This window comes from Lissotriton vulgaris, chromosome 11 (assembly GCF_964263255.1).
Source record: "Lissotriton vulgaris chromosome 11, aLisVul1.2, whole genome shotgun sequence".
Taxonomy (NCBI): Eukaryota; Metazoa; Chordata; class Amphibia; order Caudata; family Salamandridae; genus Lissotriton; species Lissotriton vulgaris.
Window position 1 is genome coordinate 58832071 of NC_141699.1, and position 24978 is coordinate 58857048.

General features: G+C 47.4%; 1 protein-coding gene across 3 annotated transcripts in view; it reads right to left on the reverse strand.

The window, feature by feature from the left end:
* LOC147678958 (allantoinase, mitochondrial-like) overlaps positions 1-24978 on the reverse strand; it is a 394121-nt gene that overhangs the window by 187267 nt on the left and 181876 nt on the right. For all 3 annotated transcript variants that reach the window (XM_086942692.1, XM_086942694.1, XM_086942693.1), the window contains one exon: positions 8654-8800. In XM_086942692.1, coding sequence (XP_086798818.1) covers positions 8654-8800 — 147 coding nt within the window. The remainder of the gene's footprint in view (positions 1-8653; positions 8801-24978) is intronic.

Consider the following 24978-nt stretch of genomic DNA (forward strand, 5'->3'; position numbering starts at 1 on the left):
GGAATACCACCAACGCATCAGGACCACCAAAAGAACCTTCATACAAAACAAAATCCTAGCCAACTCCAGCAACTCCAAGGAACTCCTCAGTGCTATCCAGAAATTCACCAAGCTACCCAGCGAAACCACGGACATCACCCCTTTCCAGAACCTCTGCAACAAGCTCGGATCTTGATTCCATCTGAAAATCAAGAGCCTCTACGACAACTTCAATGTTTATACACCTGACTCCGCAACCATTCCCCCCTCGGGCAACGCCAGCCAGCCCACCATCTCCTCCGGCACACCGGTCATGACCGGAGAGACCACCTCAACCATTGAAGGCATCCACTCTGGGCCCCCACTGACCCCTGGCCTCCCAATATCTTCCACAGAGCCGCCACTGCCATCGCTCCAGAACTACCACACTCCATCAATGCCACCTTCAAGACAGGCTCTTTCTCCGATGACTGGAAATGCGCAGAAGTCAGACCCCTACTCAAGAAGCTCTCAGCAGATCTTACTGACCTCAAGAACTACCAGCCCATCTCCCTCCTCCCCTTCATGGCAAAAGTCGCTGAAAAGACCGTCAACCCTCAACTAACAAGGTTCATCGAAGATAACTCCATCCTCGACTTCTCCCAGTCTGGATTCCGCAGCAACCACAGCACTGAGACCGCCCTACTCCCCACCACAGATGACATTTGCACCCTCCTCAACCATGGAAACACCATGGCCCTGATCCTACTTGACCTCTCAGCAGCATTCAACACTGTCTCCAAGTACACATTCGCCACTTGACTCCATGATGCCGGCATACAAGGAACCACCCTCGACTGATCCGCTCTTTCCTCATCGGCAGAACCCAAAGAATCAGACTGCCACACTTCCTCTCCAAACACATATAAATCAGCTGCGGAGTACCCCAGGGATCATCTCTCAGTCCAACCCTCTTCAACATCTACATGGCCCTCCTAACTGCTATCGTCAGACAGCACGGACTCAGCATAGTATCCTGCGCCGACGACACCCAGCTCATTCTCTCCCTCACCAAGGACCCCACCACCTGCACACTCAACTTCCAGGAAGGAATGAAGAACATTGCATCCTGGATGAGCAACAGCTGTCATAAGCTCAACTCAGAGAAGACAGAAGTACTCATCCACAGACCCTCCCCCTCTGCATGGGACAACAGCTGGTGGGACAACAGCTGGTGGCCCACCGCCCTTGGTAGCCCCCGACCCCCACGGACCACATCCAAAACCTCAGCATCGTACTCGCCTCCTCCCTCTCAGGTCAATGCCGTCACCTACAGCTACTTCAACACCCTCTGCATCCTCAGAAAGACCTTCAAATGGATCCCCCAGAGTCAAGGGAGACTGTTACCTACGCACTAATAACCAGTAGACTGGACTACGGAAACGCCCTCTATGGCGGGATCAACAAGTCTCTACTCAGCAAGCTCCAGATAATATAGAATACATCCGCCAGACTCGTCCTCGGCATCCATAGACACAAACACATCAGCCAACACCTATGGAACCTCCACTGGCTCCCCGTCGAGAAGAGAGTCACGTTCAAGATACTTACCCACGCCTACAAATGCCTCCATAACACCGGGCCTCAATACCTCAACGAGAGAATCTCCTTTCAAGTACCAAAGAGGAACCTCCGATCCACCAACCTCACCCTCGCCGAAAGCCCACGCATCTGCAGAGCCAAAACAGGAGGAAGAGCCTTCTTCTACATCGCGGCCAAGACCTGGAACGAGCTCCTGATCAAGATCAGACGCTGCCCATCCCTGAACATCTTCAGGAAGACACTCAAAACCTGGCTCTTCGACTGAACCAACTGAACGGAGCTGCTTACACCCCCCAGCACCTCGAGACCCTCACGGTGAGTAGTGCGCTTACAATTCCCCTGATTGAGGAAAGACCGCCACAACCCCCCAAGATGAGGCCTCGCCATCATCCACAAAAGCTACCTCCAACTAAAAACCACAGCCTTGGATGATGCACGGCCCCTTATGGAACACATCCAGTTCCAGAACAAGCCCAACCCCAAAACGACGCTCCGGGGAACACTCGCCTGCTGACTGCCCGGACCCCACTCCCCTTTCACCAATGGCATCCCAAACTACATTGCTCCCCATGCCCTCACCTCCACGGATTACATACTGTTCGGAGACCTGAACTTCCACCCAGACAACCTCAGCGGTCCCAACACCATCGCCCTCCTGGAGAACCGCACCAGCATTCGACTAAAGCAACTTATCTCCACCACCACACACACAGCAGGACACCCCCCGTCTTCGCCAGAGGAAACAACAATCGCTTCAGCCACACCACGGAACCCCTTCTGGATGGACCACCACTGCATCCATTTCTCCTTCTTGAAACCCACTGCCAACAATCACAGGCCATGCCTCCCATTCAGAAACTGGAGAAAGTCTCCAAAGAACACCTCATCTCTGCCTCCTACTACGACAGATGTTAACAAAGCAGCAAACAACCTCCATCAATACATCGCCAACTGCGCCAACTCTCTCACCCCCTCCAGAACTCCACCAGACAACACAACACTAAAGCCACCTGGTTTACCAAGGACCTTCTAAAATCTAAACGCTCTTGCCGACGTATGGAGAAAACGTGGAGACACAGCAAAACCCCAGAAGCACGCTCCGTTTACAAGGCTGTCACCACAGTACACCACCAACTCCTCAAATCAACAAAGAAAACCTTCATCCAAGACAAAATCCCCTCCAAATCCCACAACCCCAAGGAAGTCTTCGCCATCATACATAAACTCACCAGACGCAACAGCGAAATTGCAGATGTCCCTTCCTACCAAAACCTCTGCTTCAAACTCAGCTTCTTCTTCTACCACAAGATCAAGACGCACTACAACAACTTCGATGACCAAGGCCATGGCACTGCCTCAACATCCCTCCAGCGACACCACACACAGAAGACACCGCACAGACTATGAAAAGCATCCACTGCGGAGCACCTACTGACCCCTGCCCATCAAACATCTTCCACAGGGCCTCCACCGCCATCACACCTGAACAACAACGAACTATCAACTGCTCCATCGAGACCGCCACATCCCCGCTACTGATAATGCGCCAAAGTCAAACCCTTTCTCAAGAAGGCCTCCGCAGACCAGACAGATCTCAAGAACTTCAAGCCCATCTCCCTCCTCACGCTCGCTGCCAAAGTCATTGAGAAAGTCATCAACACCCAGCTAGCACATTTCATAGAGGCCAACAATGTCCTTGATACCGCTCAATCCGGATTCCGCAGCAACCACAGCAACAAGACCATCCTCCTAGCTGCCAGCAATGACATCTGCGCCCTCCTCGGCCAAGGCCACACAGCAGCCCTCATCCTCTTGAGCCTCTCAGCAGCCTTCGACACCATCTTCCACTACACAGTAGCCGCCAGCCTCCCCGACGCTGGCATCCAGGGAACAGCCTTAGACTGATTTTGATCATTCCTCTCAGGCAGCACACAAAGAATGATACTCCCGCCCTTCCTCTCTGAACCTACAGAGATCAGATGGGGAGTACCCCAAGGATCCTCCCTCAGCTCTTCATTGTCTACAAGGCCCCCCTCACAACCATTGTCAGAAAATACAGGCTCACATAGTTCATATGCTGATGACACCCAGCTCACCCTCTCCCGCACCAAGGAACCCAAAGTCACTAGGTTCTGTTTCCAAGATGGGATGAAAGACGTTGCAACCTGGACGAGCAGCAGTTGCCTTAAGCTCAACTTGGAGAAAACGGAAGTCCTCATCCTTGACTCCAACCCTCCGCATGGGACAACACATGGTGGCACCCCGCACTCCAAAACCCACCCACCCCTACAGACCATGCTCGCAACCACAGCATCATACTCTTCACTCACCATGAACCGCCAGATCAACGCTGTGTCCTCCACTCGTTTCAACGCCCTCCGCATACTTCGAAAGACCTTCAAATGGATCCCCGACGCCAGGAAGACTGTCAGCCACATGCTCACCACCAGCAGACTGGACTACAGAAGTGCCCTCTACGCCGGTATCAACAAAAAACTCCTCTGCAGACTCCATACAGTCCAGAACGCTGCAGCCAGACGTATCCTCGACAATCCACGTCAAGACCACTTCACCCAACACCTCCGTAACCTCCACTGGCTCCCCGTTGCTAAAAGAATAACCTTCAAACTGCTCACACACGCCTACAAAGCCTCCTGTTGGACTTGACCCTTCTGGCAGGAACTTTTTGCCTGGTGTTATTAAATAATTATAGTGATGTCTTGGTTTCTGCGCACTTTCACTGTGTCCCAGTGGAAAGTGCGTGCGCACTCTGAGTGCGTGTGGTGAGATAGGCCTGCCCTCCCATAGGAATGCATGGGGAATATGTGTCCCTGGTAGTTCCTGATGTGTGGGGTGTGCAGGCTCGAGTTTGGTATGTGCGGACTCGTGTGATTTAATGCTGCACAATGATATGTGCGGCGTGAATGTGTCTAGTGTGGAAGTGCCACTTCTAGACATGGGTGTACGTGTACAGTGAGTGTGCTGGCACGTGATTGGCTGGAGCTGGCTGGTGAGCCTGGCTCCAGGAGTCTGGATGGGTCTGCCCGGTGGGGAGTGTGGAGATTAGCATGCTGATGGCTGGGGAGGAGTGCACCTGGGTCCTGAATAGGGCTGGGCTTTCCCAACACAATGCTGGCTCCACCCCCTGTGGTGCGTCTAATGTCCCTAGCCCTGCCAGTGAATAGAGTGAGGGGCTAAGCACATCAAGGGTGCTCCCAGACCAGCTGCCACTGGTTCTTCCCCCACCCTGCACCTTTAGACAAAGGATTTCTCTGTATAAAAGTAGGCTGTGACCTCTTGTCAAATGTTCTTGTTTCTGACTGGAATCTACCAGGGGCGTGCTGCTGCTTGGGCCCATGGGAAGGCTTGCCTCCCTGGGCCCTGCCCAGCCCCTGGATGCCTTGAATTGCTGGAGGAATTTCCTTTCCTGGGAGCTGCTGTGCTCCACCTTTTATCCTCGACCTCTGGGACCCCTTTTGTCCTTTTTGGAAGTTGCCAAGGCTTGTTGTAGCCTTCCTGCGCCTCATTATGGGGATTCGGCTCTTTGATTTGACCTCCCTGGGAAAGGGAGAGCTTGGGGGCTGAGCAGCGCGCCGCTGCAGCCATTCCAGAGGGGATCACCCTTGAAGGGATTCCCCCTCCTCTTCTTGTGCCTAGCAGGAGCCTACCCTGCATTGTGCCCGAGTCTCGATATATTTTTATACACGGGTGCCCACCCCGTTTATGGGTGCCTTTGCGAGTGCCCACCTCGCTTCTATGCTTTATTTTGGATCAGAGGGTGCCCACCCCTCCTTTCTGGCCGAGAATCACCGCCGCGGCCCGAGCCGCGTTGAGAAAATGGTCGCAACAGGAAGTCAGGCGGCCGGGCACCTGGAGCGGTGCAGGACTCCCGCTTGCTTCCAGGAAGTCCTACCCGCTGCCGTGCTGCGATTGGCTGCCCTGCCGGGAGAAGAGACTGGCTGGCTTGGAGCCCCGAAGGCTCCACTCACGAAGTCCCGGTCCCGAGATGGGGACCGGGTGAAGATCAGGGGAAGCGGGCCGGGCGCTCTGTGAAGGCGGGGCTCTCATGTGGTGAGAGAGCCCAGCATAGCGCTACCGCTGCCGAGAAGGAGAAGCAGCCGCCGCAGGAAGAGCCGGTAAGTGCCAGCGTGATGCGAGGGGGGTGTCGGGGCACATTGACGGTGCCCCCCCCTTCGGTGGTGCAAGCTTCCTTGTGGGGGCGCTGAGAGGCCCCAGCGAGGCCTCAGTGTTTAGAGCCCCTGAGGCTCCGGGGGCATTTTGTGTATTTCGAGTCCCCCCCACGGGGGACTCCAACGAAAGGGGCCAAAGTTGTTGATGAGCCCCGAGAGGCTCCAGAGCGCCCCAATTGTTCCTAACGAGCCCACGAGGGGCTCAAGGCGCCATTTGTTCTTAGAGCCCTGAGAGGCTCATAGCGCCACATCTGTTTTTGAGAGCCCACGAGGGGCTCAGGCGCCCCAGTTGTTTTGAGAGCCCAGAGAGGCTCAAGGGGGCATTCGTCTGGCGTGGTAGAGCGGCCCCATAAGGCAGCGGGCCGCTCCCAACTTGCCCCACATTGTTGTGCAGAGCCAGGGAGGCTCTAGGGGGCATCACTTTGCTTTAGAGCCCAGCGAGGCTCCAAGGGGACAGTCAGTTGGTTTGTTCAGAGCCTGCGAGGCTCCCACGTTGGCCCCATCATCTCCAGCTGCCCAGCACTTAGTGGGCAGCTGCTACGTTTAGGCCCCTGACTTTGGGACACAGGGCGTCCTAGCCCCAACAAGGCCAGTTGGCCTGGGTATAGTTATGAGTTCATGCTAATGTGATTTCTGAAAAGTGTTCTCCTGTGCTGCATCTCTGAATGTGTTTTGATGCATCATGTGCCTCGTTCTTACACCTCGGAATGTGTTGTTTATGCATCATGTGTTCTCCTGTGCTGCACCTCAGAATGTTTTGATGCATAATGTGCCTTGTTCTTACACCTCTGAATGTGTTGTTTATGCATCATGTGCTGCACCTCTGAATGTGTTTTAGATGCGTCATGTGCCTTGTTTCTTACACCTCTGAATGTGTTGTTTATGCATCATGTGTTTCTCCTGCACCTCTTAATGTTCTATACATCATGTGTGAAGCTTCTGATTGTTATACATTCTAAGTGCTAGTTTTACTAAGTGCATATTCCTGACAGTGGTGTCTGTGGCCCTGTCCTGTACATAATCCCCTGTAAATTCTGCCTGTGCCTGTTGGCACATTGTAAAGTGTGTGTTTCTATCTAATGTGTTTTGCAATGCAAAGGCTATTTTTACATATACCTTGTGTGGAATTCCTTTTGTGGGGGGCCTTGGATGTTGTTGCTGGTGGGTGCCTGCGCAAATGCTTTACACATCGCCTCTGAGATAAGCCTGACTGCTCGTGCCAAGCTACCAAGAGGGTGAGCAGGGGTTATTTTGGCGGGTGACTTCCTTACCCTAACTTAGGAATGGTGGTTTCTGCCTGGCTTTGGCGCAAGCCCTGGCCAACCAGAAATCCCATTTCTAACACCTCCATAATACCAGACCCCAATACCTCAACAAACAAATCTCCTTCCACTCCCCCAATAGAAACCTCCGCTCTGCTGACCTAACCCTAGCCACAGTCCCCCGCATCCATAGGGCCAAAGCAGGTGGCAGATCCTTATTCTACATAATGGCCAAGACCTTGAATAAACTCCCCCTCTACATCATACGAAGCCCAACTCTGCACCAATTCAGAAAAGACCTCAAGACCTGGCTCTTTGAATGACCTACAGAGCTGCTTGTACCCCACCCCAGCGCCTTGAGACCCTCACAGGTGAGTAGTGCACTTCAAAAATCCCTGCTTGATTGATTGACACTAATGGTACCACACCCCTGCCAGAAATGTAAACAGAGCAGCAATGCTAGCTGTTGGAGACAGTGTGGACATGTAGGCACAATGGCACATATGCTCTGGCACCGGCCCAAACTACAAAAATACTGAACAAACATCTTTGCTGATATTAACAAAATGTACGATACTGTCCTCCCCAGGTCTCCCAGCTACATACCATTATGCCTCACCAATGCCCTAACCTACCTCCCTAAAATCGGTGAAGAGAAGGGCCATTAGCCTAGCCGTTTGAGCAGCCAAACAAGTCATATGATCCAGGTGGGGCACGGACAGGACCCCAAAGTGACTAGGCTGGCAGCATAAGCTTTGGGAACAACTTGGTATGGAAAAGCTGACGGCAGTCATAGACCGCAAGTTGCCACATATTATAAAGTATGGCGTGGTACAATTCCTCTCTCACTAATTTAGGGAATTGACAGGTCCGGCATATTTACTCATACTATGAGTACACACACAGAACATAATGATGATTGAGATGTTGAGGGGAGGTCTCTACCTCACTCCCCAGCCTGGGAACTCTGCACATTTTCCTGATAGGGTTGATGTTGAGCGAACTCTACTCATACTCCCCGGTCCTCCCCCTTCCCTTCCCCTCCCTGCCATCCTATCATCCTCTCCATCACTCCTCGTTTGTTGCCATTTCACCCGCTGTTTTCCCTCACTGACCAGTGGATGTAGGGGAGATGATTGGCGTCTTATTAACTTACTAAAACTGATTTAAACCTAAAAGTAGAAATACTTGTATTTCTCCTGTTTCCCAACTGTACATGTGTACTGCACCGTACAGCACACATGCAAATTAGCAAAAGTTTTAGAGTTTGACTAGGCGTAGTATTTTGTACCCTTACAGTGAAAAACCTATGCTAGACTCACGCAGACACCCTTCACTATGATGCACAGGTGTGTGTGTGGCACTTGGCAGCCTGATTGTGCACCAGTGCTAGGGAGAGGGGAGAATATCTCATAACTCTGTTTGGCATTTTCCTCCATTCTTCCTGTCACACAGCACAGCAACTTTTGGGACAAGCTCTTAAATCGAGCCATTTGTGTAGTATTCTTCATCCGTTACACAGTCTTGTGCTGGACTTTATTTAGAACCAGGGAAACGGGACACAGATTTTAACACAAAAATTGAAGCCTTTCAAGAACACAGAGAATGAGCAAAGCGAATAATCAATAGATGGGTTCTTACCAGTAGAGGACACCCTGTACCTTGCAACTCGGCCATTGCCATGTGCAGATCCATAAGGCTTACATGAGGAAATTCATCCACTCCGCTAGAAATCATGAAGCATTTGAAACCAGCCACGCCGGCATTAAGCATTGGCACCAGTTCTTCCTATATGACAAAGAGAGAGATTAAAAAAAATGATAATAATAATTACATGCATTACCTAGACTGGCGACATAAAACTGCAAGAGGTGTCAGTGAGCGAAATATTTAAAGAGGGATTGCTTCCATAATGAGGGAACCTGATTGGGCAGTAGGTTGACAATCCTTGTAGGGGATTTTCTAAATATTAATTATTGTTATTAAAAGAGACTGATTGTAAATATAAGCTCATGTCCTAAACTCAAAAGGATGAATTGCTTTTCTCGGAAAATGGAAGGTATGAATGTGCAGCAATTCGGATGTTCTTAGGAAAGGAATTACTTCTTCTGGACGGGACATTCTTCAATGAAGCAATATCTTTTATGAGTTTGCTAGTTTCATATAGGAAATCCCTACAACCTTTTAATGTATGTATGTATTGCTAAAGTTTACAACTTATAAAATAATAAACACGGAGTCCTGATATGGGAATGTCATGGTAATATTTATGTGCAACCTGACCCTGCGTAACCAAGCTGCATGACGTCTGGTATCCTGACATGTTCTTATTGGCCTAGTGTGCATGGCCATTATCCATGCCAGCTGTGGTCTAGCCTTTCCTCCAAGTTGTGAGCCACAGAGCCTGGCTGTGAGACCAGGAAAGACGTCCCAAGCGAACTCTTGAGCTACTAGACTGTCTGTATCACGCGTCAGACACATAATCGGTGGAGGTAGCGTACCCTATGTTTTCGAATAACTAAATACAAATATGCCTTTTTCCAGGAGGAGGGGGTGACGATCAGACCCTATCATGTAAAGCACCACTTGAATATAGCGCCCAGATCCTACATATGCAAAAACTGGGGTGGCGTGGTGAGCAAAAGAATGATGGATCTCTTGACTGGGGGTGAATGTTTTGATTTGTTCAGCATTCCGCCCATCAATTGTGTGTCAGATCTGAGAGAGCGCAAATTGAGAAAAATGTATAAGTACACCATATGTACAATCTGGATGCACAAATTTAGTTAAAGCATTTAGAAGTGTCGAAAATATATAGAAATGCATATACACATGAATGTTTAATCAATATAGAAAGCATATTCTAGAGTGTGAAGCTAATGTAGTAGTGTTTAGAAATGTTATAGTGTTATTAGATTCCATGTTATGTAGCTGCTGCAGAAGAAAATGTGATGCCGCTAAACGTAGAAATGTGCAGGCCTCATGGCAATGTATGAAGAACGAAAACGTGCCTTTACATTTTCGCATAAGATGGATTTGATATTATTCAGAATAATTGATCATATGTTAAAATTATGTTTTATAGAAGTGTTTCCTATAATCAGAGTGTAATAGGTTAGAAATTGTTTTAGTTTAAGAAACAAAGGTTCACAGAGTGCAGGCCTTTGCAAGTAATTTAGTAGGCCTGGAAAGATAGAGCCGCTTCTTTGATCTGCACGTGTTAGTTAAAATCGAGTCTCGTTAATCATAAATTTTCAACCATGTTCGAAGTTTACGACTTGAATAGATAACTGGAGGTTGGAATTTGGGGCCCAATCCATGGGTGTCTGTTTGCAGGTGCGAGGGGGGTTCCAATCAAGAGCATGATGAATAGAGCTCTGTCTGGGGAGACAGGCACAGGCCTGGAGGAGGTTTCAGGAATTTACTGGGGGGTACCGGCGAGCCGAGAAGAAGCCTGGGAAGCAAGGTCAACGCTAACAAGAGGCCCAGAGGAGTATCAGTATGGAAAAAGCCAGAACCGAAACCACGTGAGAGGTGTACGTGAGGGGCGTCTCTGAGGGTCGTTTCAACTGTAATTGTAATTTTGTATTAGGGACAGCACCCCTGGGTGGAGTTAGAGCAGATGGCCTGAGGACCCTTAGAGAGCGGATGGGTAGGCAGAGAGGGCATGACTGAAATGCACAGATTTTCACCAAAGACTAAGAAGAGTGAGTGAACTTCTTCGGAAGTCACCACGGCTGACACCTTTTTAGGTTAAGATTCTGCTAAGTAGGGATGTCACCTAGTCTAGTGTAGGGACAGTCTAACCTGATCTTTTCTCTTTTTGTAAATGACGCTTAAGTTACAACTTGTGTCTATTCTTGCAAACCTGTTAATCTTTGAATTGGCTTTAGTGGTATTTTTCTGTCGTCTAAGATCATTCAGAGAATTTATGTTTGTTTTAGTACCAGTATACCTTCTGAACCTTATATTGAGATGCTTGTATCTTCATTTATCTTTGGCTTTATAATAAAACTTTAAAACGTATTCGTGGTAAGTGGTTCTTCAGAGTCGTGCCAATTTTTGGGATTGCTTGACCTGGTAGTGGATTGCTTTTTACTCTATGACAGGCAACAAAGATTCAATCGACCTAAGTGGGGATTTAGATCTAGAGTAATCAAATGCGAGATCGAAAATCCCGCCTTCCCAGTTGGTAGCAGAGAAAGATGGTTGCCTTCTAGAGGAAGGTGATCTAGACTAGGTTAAGATTACCCCGAGGCCCCTAGAGATCGAGAAATGACCAGCAGAAGAATCACCTGCCGAAGAAGGTGCTGACGGTGCGAGAGAGAAAAGCAGCAGAGTCGGTCGAGAGTGAGTATAAAGGGTCATGCGTTGTTAGATTGCGGTGTTTTGTGTTGTATTTGTGTTGTAATGTCATGCGGAGTTGAATGCCTGTAGTGTGATTGAGGCAGGGTTGTGAGTGAGCGCAACCTGGTGAAAATCTTAAGTTCAGAAAAGAGCTTAAGTGGTTCGGGTGTATCGGACATCCAGAGTAATTGTCGACCATTGTGAAGGGGGTCATGAGGTACCATTGATCGCCCGCAGGACCGTGATAGGGGGAATGCAAGAGTGAGTGTATGAGTAACGGACGCTGGTCGGAAGTTACTGTGTGTAAGTAACCTATCAGTAAGGCGATCGTCTGGACGTTTACGGAAGACGTTTCGTCAGTTGAGGTGAAAATTACAGTTAGACTGTGGGCGTACAGTCAAGAAAAGTGATCGCTTGGTCGGAAGTAATCATTTTTCAGAGTATGAATGGGACGCATGCATGACCGGGGACACGAGCTGAGAAAGGAGGGGAACTGCTGCAAAGGGGACGAGTGACGTCAGAGAGAGCCGCGCTGTGATAGGTCGGTTGGTGTGAAGCCGCGCTGGGATAGGTCGGTTGACGCAGACCGCGCTGTGATAGGCCAGTTAGCAAGAACCGCGCTAGGATTGGTGGATTGTCATCAGGAAGTAAACAAGCGCAGGGAATTGAGAAAAGTAGATTTCGAACATGAAGTGTTTTAAATGTTTGAGAGCGATCTTTAAGAGAGACAGAAGGAACTCTTATTACGGGGAAGAAGCCCCGCCAGAGGGTACACAGGCTCATTATATGGCTACGAATATTGGGTTGCATACTATACTGTGGATTTCTAATTGGAGTAAGATTACAGAGAGGAACGAGGAACTGACTTTTCCGAAATACGGAACGTTTAGATTAGAAGTATTGCATCAGTTAAAAGCAGTTATGACCTCAATGAGACCTCTGCCCAGACCAACACAGTTCTAAGCCCTTAATGCGTGGATTAGGGCGGCGCACGACAGGAACCAGAACAGGCGCCAAGAAAGAGTGAGACGATCGGTAAGAGCAGTGCAGGATGCCAAATGGGATGAGGAAGCTAAAAAGTGGAGGGTGCAGACTATTGAAGTAGATAAATTGTACCCAGTAATAGAAGTTACAGGAGATAGGAGACCACCAGAGGAGGATGATGAGAGCGAGACAGAGGACAGTCTGATAAATAGGTTGGTGACAGACAGACCGCCTCCGTACAATAGAGGGATGGAAAGGTGCCGAGCTCCAAAGGGGGGATGGGGCTGGCATAGGAGAGTATAGACCACTTCCTGTGACAGATTGGGAACCCACCAAAGGTGAGGAAATATCTCAACCTAGTCCGGTACAGAGTGTGGTCGGAAGATTTGTGGTACAAAAAGTGCCAGAAACGGAGTGTGCCAAGTCCTATCAATTGCCAGACGCTCTCCAAGTACCTGTTACCATAGGTCCTATAGTATCGATTTATGACCCAGAGAAAGTGCGAGAGGAGGAACAGTTACGCCTGGACAGAGAGAGAACAGAAATGGAAAGTAGGAACAATACTATTAATTCTCGAAGGCAGTTGCAGGGACCGAGAGATCGGAGCACCCCATTGAATTTGACGATGGATCCCATAATAGATCTGGGGGGTCAGAGAGGATCGATGGATTTAAAGGGACCACGACCGAAGTCCTTTAAGGAACTGAGGGCTGACTTGAGAGAGTGGGATGCTAACACGGGAACCCAGAGTAATGGGTCTGGAGCAGAAGCAGAGTGGGGAAGTCGAGGCGACGGAATCTTGTCTCACTGCGGGGCTAGTGAAAGCGGTCAGGAGTGCGAAGGCAAAAGTCAGGAGAGTAGAGGAACTATGCGTCGGTTCCATAGAGAGAATAGGAAGGAGCAGGAAAATAGGAGTACAGAGAGTGGAAGGGTGTCTCGTCTCATTCACAGTGAGGGAGACCGAAGGACACAAGAGTAGAGAGACAGTTTTAAGTGCACTCACCATGCACCTGGCGATAGTAGACAACATTGGGATCGCGGGAACGTGGGGAGTTGCGAAGGGTCCTATCATGTGTTGAGCGACACTAGACAGCAAGGGAATTGCGAAAGCATGGGGAACAATGGAGGATCCTATCGTGTGTCTAGAGAAATCAGGCAGAATAGACAGAATGAGACTGTGGGAAATAGAGCATTGTTTTTACCACACGCCAAGGGAAGATGGAACTGCATGGGAGCTAGAAAGATGGGAACATGGGAGGACTCCCCATAACTCGCCTGAACCTAGGCGTAGGGCTCGGAGCTGGGATGGAAGAGATGTCAATGGACCCTCTAAGAATGACACACTGAGAGCTGAGATAAAGGCAAAAAGGCTTGATGTAACCAGTTTAAAATCGGATCTAGATGAAATAATAGATGGTACGTTGCCTTTGGAGAGGATTGACATGTACGAGCAAGATCAGGTACTGTTTATAGCAAAGGATATTACTCGGAAGGCGAGAGCAGTACACGAGAAATTATCTGAATTGGCAGACAAGTACATGGTAGACCTGTCAAGGACAAAGGCACTACAGGGTAACCATAGGTTGCACTACTCAGATCAGGATCATGATGAGAGAAGGACAATCGGATTAAAAACACACATAAGGGAATTGATCACAGGAATAAGAACATGGAGAGATTTGGATAAATGGGAGGAAAGGTGGTCCAAGAAAGGGACTGTCAGGCGGAGCACAATTGTGATGTCCCCGGAGGGAGGGCTACAGAGGATGGAAGCATACCCTTTGCGAGAAATTGCGAATGGGAACTATGTGCATGTGCCCTGGAGTAGGGGGGACTTAGCGGCATTTACCAATTCTTTTCCTAAGCTGAAGGAGAATCCCGTGGAGTGGTACAAGCAGGTAGAGAGGTTTGTAAAAATCTCTAAAGTACTGTGGGTTGACTTGAACACCTTGTTTGATATTGTAGTCCCAGGAGACTTGTGGACGGCATGCAAAGTTAGTGTCGAATGGCCCACGTCTGAGCCGGAGAGGGATGCTCAGACTAATGGACTGTCAGAAAGAGTCATGGAGAAATATGAAAGGGTAATGACTTGGCTGAAAGATAAGGTGCCATTGCAGGACATAGATTGGGTCAAAATAGATCGGACTAGGCAAGAACCCAAGGAGACAGTCCATGAATATTACGAGAGACTACTGAAAGCGTTCAAACAATACAGTGGATTAGATGTAATGGCTCCTAAAGATATAGGACAGTTTGTGTCAAAATTCGTTTTGGGTTTGAGACCTGATATTTGTTTGATGATTCAGCAACATTTAATTTGTTGGCAAAACAAACCATTAGATGAGACTTTGAGATATGCAAGATACTGCAGTGATGAAATAGATTCCAAAGCAAAGAAACTTAAGGAGAAGTTGATGATGGTGCAGATGCAGTCGGCTGGAAAGGGTGGACAGCAGCAACAGGGAACAGGGACCATGGGAAGGAGACAAAATAATCAGAACAGGGACAGCGAGGAGAATCCGAGACCTAGAGTAGACCTAGCTACCCTGAAAAGGACGACAAAGTGTCACCAGTGTCACCAGGTGGGACATTGGAAATGCGAGTGTCCCTATAACCCTGAAAATGGAGAACTAGAACTAGAGGAGGGCGAAGTTCAGAGCAGTCCGGTAAAGGGGACAACGATACCCAAGGGTAAGGTGGTCAAAGGGGGGACCCCGGCTCCTCGAGCCCAGTTCCCTCAACCACCCAGAATTGCGACAGGGAGAAAGACCTATAGACAGATGCCTCTTTTTGTAGGAGGAGAAGAGTGTTACTATGTTGATCCTCTAACTGGACAACGAGTGAATAGCGAGGAAGACTGTACCCTCAGGGCAGTTCTAAAGGTGGACCAAAGGGGACCGTACGTGGAGGCCGAAGTGGCAGGGTGTCCTACAACCTTCTTGGTGGACACGGGGGCCACTCGATCCACTTTGAGGTCAGCAGTGGTGCCAGGTCTGCCAATGTCGGGAGAAACAATTCAAGTGGTAGGAGTCGCAAATAGGAGAATGACTAACCCTTTGACAGAACCAGTATTAGTGAAAATAGGGAAATACAGCGATGAGCATCAGTTTGTGGTCTGTGACTCTAGCCCTGTGTGTCTGTTGGGAAGAGACTTATTGTGCAAACTAAATTGTACGATATACTGCACACCTCAGGGAGTGGAAGTACAGACTAACGACGACAATGCCGACTTTAAAGTTGCAAACTCAAAGGTATGCGTAGAGCTGTATCCTACCTTGACAGTGGAAGAGCTTCCATGGGACTTAAGAGATACGGTGTCATCCGAAGTGTGGGATTTCACTGGGGAAGAGATAGGACTGATCAAAGGGGTGGAACCAGTGAAAATCATGGTAAAACCAAATGTTGAATATCCAAGAACGCCACAATACAAATTGACCCCGGAGACGATTGCAGGAATAAAACCTGTGATTGACTCCATGATTAAACGGGGAATATTGAAAGAGATCGTGGGTAGTCCATGTAACTCCCCGATTATGGGTTTGCAGAAACCTAGTGGGAAATTCAGAATAGTTCAGGACCTCCGAAAGATTAACAACATAGTTGTTTCATGTTGTCCAGTGGTACCGAATCCATCAGTGATATTGTTTCAGATACCATTCCAAGCTGAGTGGTTCACAGTGACAGACCTTTGCCAGGCCTTCTTTTCAATCCCATTAGATGAGGAGAGCCAATTTCTTTTCGCTTTTAAGCTGGAAATAAGCATGGGCGGAAAATCCGTTTCGCTCGCGGATTTTGCGGATTTTCGGTAAATTCGCAATCCGCGAGATTCGCGAATCTCCCGCAAAATCCGCAAATCCGCGAGCAGCGGATTTTATGGCTTGCTCGCACTGTTTGCGTGAGTTCGCGGCTTCCCAGTACAACTTCGCGCCCCGCGAATAAGCGCTAAATTGCAGAAATACGATCTTAGCAAAACTGAAACTACTTACCAGGTTCAAAAGTTCAGGCTCATCATTAGTAGCCATTTCCTGTAGTGCTTCCTGAGGGGCCCCTCCAGAGTTCAGTTGCCAGTTGCAACTATTATGTGACCCTGCTCTGAACCTCAGAATAGTTACACATATGTCACAAAGGTCCTGAATTACAGCTAAGGGAGACAAGCAGGAGCCAGGCTGGAAGTTCAAATCCATTAATCAGCCCCTAATTCATTATTGTCAGTTGGGGCAGGGCAGGTGTTGTAACTAATTTTGCAACAATGAAAGCACTTAGCAAGTGCAAAAGATCACTAATCAGGAAGAACTAAGGAAGCATGTGCCAGCTAAAAAAATATTCTGTGACACATTAATCAGCCCCAAATTAATTCAGGTCACGTTAGGCAGGGAAGGTGTGCTTTGCTTTGCCACAATAATGTACAGTGACTGGACAACCAGAGGGTGCTGTGATGAAACAGAGGGGGGTGGCATGGGTGGGCCAGAGGGTGGCATGAGTAGTCAGAGAGTGGCAGTGGTGACAGAGAGTGGCAAACACAAAAAAAACCCAAAAATCCGCAAATTCGCGAGAATTCGCGGATTTTGCGGATTGCGAGTTCGCAAATCCGCAAAATTCGCGAACGCGAGATTCGCAAAATTCGCCCATGCTTAAAAATCGTGTATTAACATGGTGTCGTATCCCACAGGGGTATACAGAAAGCCCATCGATTTTCAACCAGCTACTGAAGAAAAACCTTGAAAGTCTAGTACTGCCACAGAACTCGGTTCTAGTCCAGTACATAGATGACCTACTTGTCGCGTCAGAAACAGAGGAAGCTTGTAAGGTAGACACCATCACCTTGTTGAACCATTTAGCTGAAAACGGACACAAGGTGTCTCCGAGCAAATTACAGTACTGTCTGACAGAAGTGCAGTACTTGGGTCACAGAATTGAAAAAGGGAAACGGAAGGTGTCACCAGACAGAATAGAGGCGATCATGAAAATGAATTCGCCCACGACACAGAGAGAGATCAGGATGTTTCTAGGAATGGTTGGTTATTGCCGACAGTGGATAGCTAACTTTTCCCTGAAAGCAAAGCCTTTACAAAAACTGACGCACAAGGAGGTGAGTGATCCGGTACCATGGGACAAGGATTGTTTGATGGCATTCTTGCAGCTGAGGGAGGACTTGTGTCATGCCCCTGCTTTGGGAATGCCGGATTACGAAAAACCATTCTTACTTTACTGCTGTGAAAGAGAAGGTTGTGCTTTGTCAGTTCTAGCCCAAATTCATGGAAATGCCCGTAGACCAGTTGCATACTTCTCGGCTACTTTAGACCCAGTAGCCGCAGCGTTGCCCGGATGTCTCAAATCCATTGCTGCAACGGGTGTCAGCATTGAACGGTGTGAGAGTATTGTGATGGGACACCAGTTAGTGGTGTATGTACCGCATTCAGTGGAACTGTTGATGACCAGGACCAAGACACAGCATCTGACCAATAACAGGCTCACGCGCTACGAGCAAGTCATTCTTGCTGCGGAGAACGTGACACTCAAGAGATGCTCTGTTTTGAATCCTACTACCTTGATGCCGCTCCCAAATGAAATAGAAGATGAAGAATGTGAAGATCACGATTGCCTTGATGTGACTGAACTATGCACCAAACCAAGACCAGATATTGTAGATGAGCCGTTGACTGTCCCCAATGAAATTTTCTTCGTCGATGGCTCATGTGTAAGAGACAATATTGGTCAGTTGAGAGCAGCTTATGCTGTTTGCACCATTACTGGAGTTGTGGAAGCCGCTTGCCTGGAAGGAGTACACTCCGCTCAGGTAGCTGAAATTATTGCATTGACACGCGCCTGTTTAGCAGGTAGAAAAATTCGAGTCACCATTTACACCGATAGCCAATATGGTTTCGGGGTAGTTCATGACTACGAGCAATTGTGGTCTCAAAGAGGTTACATGACCTCTTCAGGTTCACCTATTCGAAATGGGGAATTTTTACGTTTATTGTTGGAAGCATTGCAAGGTCCGGCAGCAATTGCCGTTGTCAAATGTGTAGCTCACACGAAAAGCACTGATTTTGTGTCCCAGGGAAATAGGTATGCAGATGAGGTTGCACGCTACTGTGCAGAGTAAGGATACTCTTTCACAGAAGTGGAAGTGGGTGGGACACAGGAAAAGACAGAATTAACCATGATGCTAGAAACTGTAGATACCTGGGATGATTTAAAAGGCATACAAGAAAATGCAACAGACATTGAGAAAAAGACATGGGAAACGGCAGGTTGTGTAAAAAGTGAAATGGATTTTTGGGTTTCAGCAGATGGAAGGGCAGTGTTGCCAAATGAATTAGTGAGTCCAATGGCTAGACAGATACATGGCCCGGTACACTTAGGCAGAGATGCTATGTTGCGGGTATTCAGGCAAACATGGTATAACCCCAAGTTTAGAGTAGCCGCAGAGGCAGTGTGTCAACGATGTGTCACCTGTCAGCAATTGAATATAGGGAAAAGGACACCAGTTACCTTGAGTCACATTGGGAGGTCTGGTGGCCCTTTTAACCGAATGCAGCTAGATTTTATCGAAATGCCAAAATGCAACCGCCTCAGGTACGTTCTGGTGGTTGTCTGCATATTTTCCAGATGGGTGGAGGCTTACCCTACACGCAGGTGTGACACACTCACAGTAGCAAAATTGTTGCTTAGGGAGTTAATACCGCGCTTTGGGGTGCCGGCCTCTTTGGAATCAGATAGGGGAACACATTTCAACAGCGAAATTGTGAAGATGATCTGCTCAGCGTTGAATATTGGTCAGAAGTTGCACTGTAGCTATCGACCAGAAGCCTCAGGGATTGTGGAACAAATCAACGGTACAATAAAGTCCCGAATTGCCAAAGTGTGTTCATCGACATTCTTAAGTTGGCCTGATGCACTGCCATTAGTACTTATGAGTATACGTAGCACACCAGATAGGAGAACAGGTCTCTCTCCACATGAAGTTTTAATGGGGAGGGCAATGAGACTGCCATCAGTTCCAACTGCAGCATTGTTGAATATCACAGATGATCTAATCCTGGATTATTGCAAGGGACTTTCTGATGCCATCCATTCTGTGTCTCTTCAGGTGCAGGCTGCTGAAATTCCATCGTCCCAAGACCTGTGCCACGACATGTGCCTTGGTGATTGGGTCGTGGTGAAGAAACACGTCAGGAAGAATTGCTTGGACGTGAGATGGCGCGGACCCTACCAAATCATATTAACAACGAATACTGCTCTTAAAGTTGGAGGGCTGCCCAACTGGATTCACGCCTCCCATACGCGAAGAGTTCCAGCACCCCTGGAAGAAACAGCTCCTCTCTCGGATGAAAATCCAGCTGTGGACGAGGAATCAACAGAGAGGACCAGTCATGCTGTAGGGGTGTCGGAGGAAGCTGGGAGCGCGTTTGAACAGGCGGAAGAAGGACAGGACGACAGTGAAACTGACGTTGCCACAGAAGGAGAAAGTAGCTGTGAGTACGAATCAGACACTGATCAAGCAGCAAGTGAGCAAGAGTCGAGTGTGAGGACAAGAAGCAGGAGAATAAGGCGTGGAGAGACTAGTTGGCCTGAAAGAAGGAAGAGGCCGAGCTTGAAGTCAACTCCAGAGAGAACCCTTGCTCCTATATCCGAAGACTCAGACCTGGACGAAGGTGCACAGAACTCAGAAGCGGAGGGTCCAAGAAGATCAAGGAGGGTGCGTGTACCCTGCAGAAGATACGCCACTCCTGAGTGGGCCTACCTAGCAGCAGATGTCGTGTGCACAGAGATCCGGGAGGGTGAGGGAAGTGACAGTGATCAGCACTGACCCCATCATCAAGTTGGAAGTGGCGTTGTTGGTGCCTGGAGTTGAAGCTGAAGGGTTACTAACACTCACTATCCCCAATCCTCCTTACCTGAGTAGAATAAGAGAACTGGTTTTAAACAGAGTAGAATTTCCAACGTTTGGTACAACAGTATCAGCACTCGAGGAGACCATTCTTCGCTTAGAAATATTAGAATACGCTATTAGAGCCGCTGGAACACGCACAATCATAGACACCTAAAGACTTTTGTAAATAAGTAAGATTGAGAAGATAACCTAGCGCCAAGTGGAAGAAGAAAAAATGTAGAGACCTTTCCATTTAGTTGACAGAGAAGGGCTAGGGTTGTCTGTTGTTGCGGTTCAAAGGACTGATTTCAAAAGAGATTGCCAGCTTCCTGAGGTGTAGTTCAAGAAAGACTGAATGAACAAAAGAGACTGTTGAAGAAATAACAAGAAAAGACTTCATTGGAAGAGAGACTAAAAGCTACATTGTCTGGAGAACATGGAGGCCGGCAACTCGAACCGCAAAGCGAAATGTATAATAGGTATGTACTTTTAAGGTTTTAACAAATCAAATAAAGTTTTGTTTGACTGACTGACTGACTATAATAGGTACACTTTTAGCTGGAGTAATTTTTCTTATAGTTTTAGTAGTTACAGTATCATATATAGTGGGACATGAAAACGAGACAAAAGCAATGGAAGCAAAGGTTATGGTAACATCAAAACCTACTACTGCTGGTAAAAAGGAGGACAATGCAATACAGGAAAAGGCTTTACTAGCAGCAGAAGCTCGTAGGTTACATGTGGATGAGTCGCAGGGAAACTTTAAATCAAATGCTTATGCCAAATTACTATATGAATACATTGATGTCATGGAGGCGAAGGATTGCTACGTTTGTATGCAATTGCCAGCCTCTGTAGACGAAGGTATTAGGTATCATCATCTTCCATTGACTTATGGGATTACATGTAGTTTGTTGCTTAGCATATTTTATGGACAAGATAGCTTTGAATACTATTTTTCAAATTTTGATGCAGTATTGCCTGAAGTCCCGAACTATAAGCACCTAAATAAGTGGGACTATTATAAGAGTGAGGACAGGTTAGGGAAATTGTTCATTCCTTGGAAAACTTTAGATACTTCACATGCCCGAAGAAATAATCTGACCTGCAAGGTATCAGAAATTGAGAAAAAGTTTATAGGGCAGGTAGATGACCGATACAGAAGACAGAAAATTCTAAAGGCTTCAGGCCAATGGAAAACAGATTGGACCGAGGAGGAAAAGTCACACAAAAGAAAGGGTAGTAACGGTCCAATAGCTTTAGATCGAACACAAAAAGGGAAACTATGTATATATAGGGGTAAGACTTACTATGAAAACATGTTTGTGGGAGAAGTAAGTTGTGAACATGCCTTCCCATTAGAATATTACTCGAAAGACTTCTTAAAGGGAATGCAAGTGATTCCGAATGTATATTTTGTATGTGGAAGAAATGCCTACGTGAAACTACCTGACAATTGGTACGGATCATGCTATTTGGCAATTGTCTTCCCCAAAATATATCACGCTAAAGATTTAGAAATCATAGAGGGAAGAACTCCAGCAAGGGGGAGAAGAGATGTAGGAGATGCTGAGGTAGTTGGAGAAGTGTTTGGTGCTATGTTCCCTCTTTTAGGATTAATACTGAATGATGTCAAGATCAGGAGATTGGCAACAGTTGTAGATAGATTATCTGCCAGTACTGCTAGATCATTGATGCTGGTGGAAGGAGAGATGCAATCGATAAGGGCAATGGTTCTTCAAAACCGTCTTGCTTTAGACGTACTGTTAGCCAAAGAGGGCGGAGTCTGTAAAGCTTTGAAGGTCCAGGAATGTTGCACTTACATTCCAGACAATTCAAAACCTCTTGAGAAATACATACGAAATATCACTGAGATACACCAAGAAATAGAAGATTTGTCAAGAGTAAACGTGTGGGAAAAAGTGGGTCATGGAATGGGTAAAGTTGGAGGTTAGTTTGCCAACCTAGGTAAAAGTTTCATATGGTACATTCTGAAACCTATCATCATAATAGTGATCTGTGTAATCATATTGTGGGGATTAGTGAGACTGTACCAATGGTATAGGTCAAATAGGTTGCAAAGATCCATGAGAGAGCAAGAGCAGAGATTATCTGCGATGCAAGGTAACCAAATACAGGAGTCTGAGGGCTCTAGAAATGATAAAGCGAGGGAGCCTTGCAACAAGTTCTGTTTGATTCAATTCAATGTTGGTGTTGTGATGGTGATGACCCCTAGAGGTTATCAAAGGGGGGAACTGAGAGAGCGCAAATTGAGAAAAATGTATAAGTACACCATATGTACAATCTGGATGCACGAATTTAGTTAAAGCATTTAGAAGTGTCCAAAATATATAGAAATGCATATACACATCAATGTTTAATCAATAAAGAAAGCATATTCTAGAGTGTGAAACTAATGTAGTAGTGTTTAGAAATGTTATAGTGTTATTAGATTCCATGTTATGTAGCTGCTGCAGAAGAAAAGGTGATGCTGCTTAACGTAGAAATGTGCAGGCCTCATGGCAATGTATGAAGAACGAAAACGTGCCTTTACATTTTCGCATAAGATGGATTTGACATTATTCAGAATAATTGATCATATGTTAAAATTATGTTTTATAGAAGTGTTTCCTATAATCAGAGTGTAATAGGTTAGAAATTGTTTTAGTTTAAGAAACAAAGGTTCACAGAGTGCAGGCCTTTGCAAGTAATTTAGTAGGCCTGGAAAGATAGAGCCGCTTCTTTGATCTGCACGTGTTAGTTAAAATCGAGTCTCGTTAAGCATAAATTGTCAACCATGTTCGAAGTTTACGACTTGAATAGATAACTGGAGGTTGGAATTTGGGGCCCAATCCATGGGTGTCTGTTTGCAGGTGCGAGGGGGGTTCCAATCAAGAGCATGATGAATAGAGCTCTGTCTGGGGAGACAGGCACAGGCCTGGAGGAGGTTTCAGGAATTTACTGGGGGGTACCGGCGAGCCGAGAAGTAGCCTGGGAAGCAAGGTCAACGCTAACAAGAGGCCCAGAGGAGTATCAGTATGGAAAAAGCCAGAACCGAAACCACGTGAGAGGTGTATGTGAGGGGCGTCTCTGAGGGGCGTTTCAACTGTAATTGTAATTTTGTATTAGGGACAGCACCCCTGGGTGGAGTTAGAGCAGATGGCCTGAGGACCCTTAGAGAGCGGATGGGTAGGCAGAGAGGGCATGACTGAAATGCACAGATTTTCACCAAAGACTAAGAAGAGTGAGTGAACTTCTTCGGAAGTCACCACGGCTGACACCTTTTTAGGTTAAGATTCTGCTAAGTAGGGATGTCACCTAGTCTAGTGTAGGGACAGTCTAACCTGATCTTTTCTCTTTTTGTAAATGACGCTTAAGTTACAACTTGTGTCTATTCTTGCAAACCTGTTAATCTTTGAATTGGCTTTAGTGGTATTTTTCTGTCGTCTAAGATCATTCAGAGAATTTATGTTTGTTTTAGTACCAGTATACCTTCTGAACCTTATATTGAGATGCTTGTATCTTCAGTTATCTTTGGCTTTATAATAAAACTTTAAAACTTATTCGCGGTAAGTGGTTCTTCAGAGTCGTGCCAATTTTTGGGATTGCTTGACCTGGTAGTGGATTGCTTTTTACTCTATGACAGGCAACAAAGATTCAATCGACCTAAGTGGGGATTTAGATCTAGAGTAATCAAATGCGAGATCGAAAATCCCGCCTTCCCAGATCCTACATAGGCATCCTGTGTGAATGTGCATATGTACCGGGTGCATGTAGGGCTGTTAGGGGCTTTTAGCTGGGGTCCAGGTTAAATGAAAGTGTAAGCTTGACCAGACCAGCTATATCAATTTTGGAAGGCCACGGTTACAAGATGGCACAGGATGGAGGTTGTTGCTAAGCTCAGCAGACACGGAAGTCTATGGCTGCCATTCCTGGAGTAGAGGGAAAAGCCCTAGAAACTGAAGTGTGCGAGGATGCAGATATGAGTGCTTTAGATTTGCAACAAAGACCATTTGGTGAAGGTTCTGCAGAGTATCTCTCCGGACCACTTCCTTCAGGATAGTGGGCAGACAGGGGTGAGTCAGCAGGTTCAATTCGGGTGTAAAGGGAATCATTCAGACAGGGTCTGTCCTTTTGCCATCCCTCAAGTTCTACTCACAAAGCGGCTACTGGCTTACAGGTGCAGAGCTTCACACCTGACTGTGCTACTGAGACATAAAGGGTCTTGTACAACATTTTCTGACAGGTGAAGAAACATGATCAGAAGCCTGCAGTTTTGCTGAGAGGATCAGTGAGGTGGAGTTTCTGGCAGCGGTATCTCCCCCGCAATGGCAGAGGAGCGTCTCCCCCAGGTTTGGCTCAGAGCCAGCAAATGAAAAATAAAACGATGTTGTAGCATCGTTTTATTTTTAATTACCGGCTGAAAGCCAGTGCTGGAGGGAGTGATGGGGCGGAGGCATGGGAGGGGCAAGAGGAGTGCTACGTGCACTCCCTAAGGGTACGTGCATATGCCCATGACGTACAACGTAAGGGTTATCAGAGAAGGACGGCGAGGACGAGGAAGGAGAGAAGGAGGCAGCCTCAGCATGTAAGTGTTTTTATTTTACATTATAATTACTTTGGGGGCGTGGAGGTGCCAGATAACTCCATTCCGCCAAGGAGTCAGAGTTTTTCCTAAACTCCGTGTTCGTAATGGAACGCAGAGTCGGCAAAACTCCGGAAACTCCCCTGGCGGAGCAGAGTTACCCACCTGGGGTTA